At 40.7% G+C, this 6,000-nt stretch overlaps 1 protein-coding gene across 1 annotated transcript in view; it reads left to right on the forward strand.

Annotated features, from left to right (window-relative positions):
- LOC128698699 (uncharacterized) overlaps window positions 1-5,726 on the forward strand; it is a gene marked incomplete at its 5' end in the record, with an annotated part of 173,883 nt that extends 168,157 nt beyond the window's left edge. The window contains 2 exons of the mRNA XM_070097824.1: window positions 4,139-4,593; window positions 5,720-5,726. Of these exons, the coding sequence (XP_069953925.1) occupies window positions 4,139-4,593; window positions 5,720-5,726 (462 nt within the window). The remainder of the gene's footprint in view (window positions 1-4,138; window positions 4,594-5,719) is intronic.
- Between the last annotated feature and the right edge of the window lie 274 nt (window positions 5,727-6,000).

Raw genomic sequence — 6,000 nt, forward strand, 5'->3', positions numbered from 1 at the left:
TGGTATACAAGCCTCCACAAGCAACTTCCCAGCAATTCCAGGAGCTGCTTGTGAAAATTGACCACTGTCTGGAAAATCTCCCAACTCCTGCCCAAACATCTTACTAATTGTGGAAAATATTTTAATTTTCCGAAACTATAGTGCCTAATAGGTGTTTAATGTGTCGATATGAGTCAAAAATGTATTTGACAATAGGACAGAACCAAGAGTTCCCTTTGCGCATGCGCGGATGTGCGGGGGTAGAGGTCGACTCGGGGCATGGGGGAGGCGGGAGTGTTTTGAATGTAGTGAGGAGGCTGGGAAAGCGTGGAACCAGGAAATTGGCGTTCACGGCGGCCTAAGGATTAATATAGGCCTCATTTCATAATAGGAAGTGTCGTAACTGTTCCTGGTGGAGAGTGAGGGAACGTGATTTACGGGACCACCGTAATAGAGTGGTAAAATGAGTGAATAAGGGTAGGACCGGGTGACTGGCGCGTCACCATGGACTGTGTCCCGGGGAAAATTACCCTTGGCTTAATCATCACTCATCGGTCTCAGATCTTAATGGAGTGATCTCTAATGTGTATAATAATTATGAGACATTAAATCGTCTTGTGAATTGTAATGTAATTAATGATAATAACGCTAAGTTAAGAGAATGCGTGAAGTGAAATAAGTCGCCTTGCTCCGAGTGAACACGCTAGACCACGTTGTTTCCGTCACGAGGAAAGTGAAGTTCATTGAGTCACGACTTCTAAACCGGGACAAACCAACGGATACCTCGTCCTGCTGGAATAAGAACCATGTCGGTGTAGCAGGACATCGAAATGAGATGGTGAATGGAGGAAATAAGGAGTATCAATCACCCACAGTTAAGTAACCCTTCTAGTTATAGCAGACTGATACTGGTCAGTTAGGTATGTTGTAATTGGATAGGTTATGGGTGATCCAGCTACATCAAGTGACCCCCAGGGAATATTTGGTAAGTGGTGGGATTATATACAAATGTTTTTCTGTGATGGATATATCCATGTGTAACCTACCCCTCCCCTCTTCATTCAGTTACACTAATATAATCTATACAGTCCACAGTTAATTAGTAGCGCCGTACTTGTGGGTGCTATCCAATCTATACTGGTCTCCGATAGATATGGATAAGACTGTGAGGTCGAAGGCCCACCTCCAGCGACCAGAGGTGGTGACGTTTTCTCACATATCTACACGGGGTGACTACGGTAAACAATATAGGGTTGTCTACCAATGAGATTACTTGTATGTATATAATGTTGAGGTACATAAAGGTAATCAGCCCTAAGAAATTTTCCATATTAATAGAAGATTTCAACCTGAGACACCTAAAATGGAGGAGTATAGCAAATAATGTTTTAGCAGAGATCACCCCGGGAAGCAGCTCAGATGAAAATTCACACACACGCGAACTATTAAATCTCTGCAACAAATTCACCTCAAACCAGCAAATAGTAGAGCCTACAAGACTAGAAAATATGCTGGACCTCATCTTCACTAACAACGACGATCTGATACGTAATATAACCGTATCAAAGACAATACACTCAGATGACAACATAATAAAAGTACAAACATGTATGCATAGGGCTCTGGACCAGCAAAATGTGAGCAGTCATGAGGGTGTCTTCACGAAATTCAATTTTAATAACAAAAACATACAATGGGATCAAGTAAACCATGTCCTCAATTAAACAAGCTGGGAAGATATCCTAAACAACACGGATCCGAACATTTGTCTTGAAAAAATAAATTCTGTGGTTCTTGAGATCTGCTCAAGACACATTCCATTAAGAAAAAGAAAGAGAAGATGTAAACTAGAAAGAGACACTTCCTACACAGACGAAGGCAAAGAGTCACAGAGCTGCTGAGAGGGGCCAATATATCTGAAATACGAAGGGAGGCACTAGTCAAAGAAATTGCAAATATCGAACTTGAGCTGAACGAATCTTATAGGAGACAAGAATCACAGGGAGAACTAAAAGCCATAAAGGAAACTGAAAAAAAAGAAAAAAATACTTCTTGTCTTATGCAAAATCTAAGGGAAAAACAACATCCAGTAGTGGGCCCCTGCTTAGGCGGGATGGTACATACACAGATGACAGCCAAGAAATGAGTGAGACACAAAAGTCACAATATAACTCAGTGTTCAGTGAGCCACTGCCCAGACTAAGAGTCGACAATCCAAATTAATTCTTTATGAACGAAACCCAAAATTTGGAAATCTCAAAAATCTCGGATATTATCCTAAATCCACAAGACTTTGAAGAGGCAATAAATGACATGCCCATGCACTCTGCTCCAGGCCTAGACTCATGGAGCTCCGTATTCATCAAGAATTACAAGAAGCCCCATCACGTGCCTTCAGCATCCTATGGAGAGGGAGCATGGACACAGGGGACATCCCACACACACTAAAAACAACAGACATAGTCCCACTCCACAAAGGTGGCAGTAAAGCAATTGCAGAGAACTACAGGCCGATAGCACTAACATCCCATATCATAAAACTCTTTGAGAGGGTTCTAAGAAGCAATATTGCCAGCCACCTAGATACTGGGAACGGTTGAAGGTCCTTGATCTGTATTCCCTGGAATGCAGGCGAGAGAGATACATGATAATATACACTCGGAAGGTCCTGGAGGGATTGGTACCAAACCTGTACACGAAAATCACTCCGTATGAAAGGAAAAGACTCGGCAGGAGATGCAAAATTCCCCCAATGAAAAGCAGGGGCGCCACGAGTGCACGGAGAGACAACACAATAAGTGTCCGATGCCCAAGACTATTCAATTGCTTCCCAGCACACATAAGGGGGATTACCAATAGACCCCTGGCTGTCTTCAAGAAGGCACTGGACAGGCACCTACAGTCAGTACCTGACCAACCAGGCTGTGGTTCGTACGCCAGCTTTCATGTGGCCAGCAGTAACAGCCTGGTTGATGAGACCCTGATCCACCATGAGGCCGGGTCTCAGACCGAGCCGCGGGGGCGTTGACCCCCAAAACCCTCTCCAGGTAAACTCCAGGTAAGACGAAGTGTAGCTCAGGGACCCAACTGCTCAACATTTACATATTTTTTTTAAGACAAGTCACTGCTAGATAGACCTTCAGCGATCAGGGAACATCCGCATTTTCAAAACCATGTAGAGAATCCGCAGCTTGGAGACTAGGAGGTGCAGGGTTACTGAGACTATTATTCAGAGGGCTGAAAAAAAACTTGTAGAGGCGGTTTTGACATTTAAAAAGGGTGGACCAAAATAAAATGACTTCGAGAGCATATAAATCGGTGATGGATGGAAGGCGGGGTATGGGTCGTCCTGGGAAAGGCTGGAGGGAGGAGGTAGAGGAGGTTTTGTGTGCCAGGAATTTAGCTTTCTAGCAAGCGTGCGTGAGCGTGTTAGACAGGAATGGGCGGAAACAAATGACTTGATATGCTGTTAGAGTGTGAGCAAAGTGACATGTATGAAGGGATTCCTGGAGGTGGAAGTTACAGTGCCGGCACTCTGAAGGAGAGGTGGAGATATGATGCAGTTTTTGAACTGTAGTATTGGCACGCCTTTGGCAGGACAGTGATGGAGTGAGTGATGGGGAAAGTGTTTCTTCTTTTCTGGGTCACCCTGCCTCGGTGGGACACGGCCGATGTTTATATATATATATATATATATATATATATATATATATATATATATATATATATATATATATATATATATATATATATATATATATATATATATATATATATATATATATATATATATATATATATATATATATATATATATATATATATATATATATATATATATATATATATATATATATATATATATATATATAATGTCACACATCAGCTGTTTCCCACCCCTAATTTAGAGATTTCGACATTCCTCACTGGTGGTGTACAGGCAAAATGTAGTGATAATAACTCTCGTGTAGTTGACAGGCTTAAAATTTAACAAAAAACAACAACTGTATTCGTTATCTATATGCAACTAACTCATTATAAACCATTAATAATTGCTCATTTGATAGTAACAACTTTTTAAATGAAACAGACTTCTTATAACTTGGCTACAATTCTGTTTTACAAGAAAGTATAATTTTGTTTTGTGGTTTTTTTCCAGAGAAATATATACACGTGTTACAGCAAAATTGCAAAAAAGTTAAGAAATGCAAGCGAGTCGACATCTGTCAAAGATTATAATCCGAACGCCAGCATCCAAATTAGAGTGAGGAGCCTCGAGGAGCGTGAAGACAGTGTTCCCACACCCCAGACAGGAAGATGGATGAGTGACAGTAAGGGGTCACCCGCGGAGCAGGGAGAGTGTGACGTAGGGCAAAGAGTACCAAAATACCACCGAGCTATACGGAGGCAAAACTGGGCAAATAACCCTGACGTTAACATGCCTCTCATGGAGAAAAGCAGAATCTGGATTCTTATTATCTTCATGATATTCAACTTGGCTTATTGGGGCGCTGTTCTCAGGTATGTTATTTGTTTTCAGAAAGGAACTATGAGGCGTTTAACCTGTAAAACTGACTTCTTTCGCCTGTTGCACAGGAGAGACGGCTCAGTCAAGTACCTTTCTCTAATTCTTTTTCTTTCTACTTGTTGGCTTTGCGCCATTTGTCCTCCGATATGTATTTTATGCTTATTTCTTGAATTTTTTCAAGTACTGTACATCTAACCCCTTCCAACTTTCCTTCTCCCACCACCTACAGCTAAAATAATAAGGAAGACACATTTGAGTCTTCAACTCACAATGTGTTGACACAAAGTTCAGTGGTAGCACCTTCTCCTTGGTTCAGTCATGGGGTAGTTGAGAGACCGTGGGCACCTTATCTTACATCTGTTGCCCAAGTACACCAAGGAGACAACAGATACATGAATGGTAGAAGGAAACCCACATGTACACTGACAGGAAAATAACTGGTCTTGGTATTCCAATGAGGTTCTCAGATGCAATCTTTTCCTGGCTTTGTGTACATAAGAGTTTCCTGCTACCAATTAGAAGTGTTCACGACACTTCGACATCCCACCAGGTACCTGAGTGTTAACCGACTGTTGTTTTGCATCCTGCTGCAGTAGTCATGTACCTTTGAGTTTGGTACTTAAATCATCTTAAGTAGGATAGCAGCTATTTGTCTTCAAATTCAGTATGTAAAAATTAACGAAATGTCTTGGATTTGACCCCCTAGGCAAGAAGAGACATAGGGGCAAGTCTTCATACATCTCTCCTTCCCTGTTAACTTCCAGTAAATAAGTTAGTGGGTAGCAGTCATTTGTTATGTGCCACATTCTGAAGGTGAGAGGTAACCATGCTAAAGTCAGGCTTTAAATCTAAGTGAAATAAACATAAACTATATAAAAAAGAGGCAATCAAAAGAGGAAAACAGGGAAGTGAAGGGACACCCATGTGGGAATGATTATGATCAACAAATAGTTGCAATAAGAATGGTGATGAAAAGTAGCGGACTTGCTAGCATATATGAGAACTTTGTAAGTTATGCAACTCATCCTTGCATAGTCTATGTGGATTTTTTATATACGGTTTGCAGCAAATTTCTCAATTTGCGTTACTTAGGTTAAGTTTAATTTAGCTACGTTCGATTGTCCTTTAACAATAAAAAAAATTATAACATATCACGATGACGATAAATGAAATATAAGATAAAGGCCATAAAATTTCTTTACTCTCCAACAGAAACTGAGATCCAGAGTCCAGTGGAAGACTCACGTCAGATTAGATGTGTTTCGTTTTCTGGGTGAGCCTAGAAAACATAGGCATATATCAATCAATCAATCAAGTTTATTCTCTATATAGATTACAATGTGGGGTTTACAGATTTTGGATATTGCGTGGTTTACATGTTATAAAATACTAATTACAGAGGGGGCCACTAGGACACCTGGAATGGCTAGGCATTTCGGGCAGACTTAGATTAATTCTTAACTCTAAATTAATACAGATTATGGAGTAAGTTA

This window comes from Cherax quadricarinatus, chromosome 59 (genome assembly GCF_038502225.1).
Source record: "Cherax quadricarinatus isolate ZL_2023a chromosome 59, ASM3850222v1, whole genome shotgun sequence".
Classification (NCBI taxonomy): Eukaryota; Metazoa; Arthropoda; class Malacostraca; order Decapoda; family Parastacidae; genus Cherax; species Cherax quadricarinatus.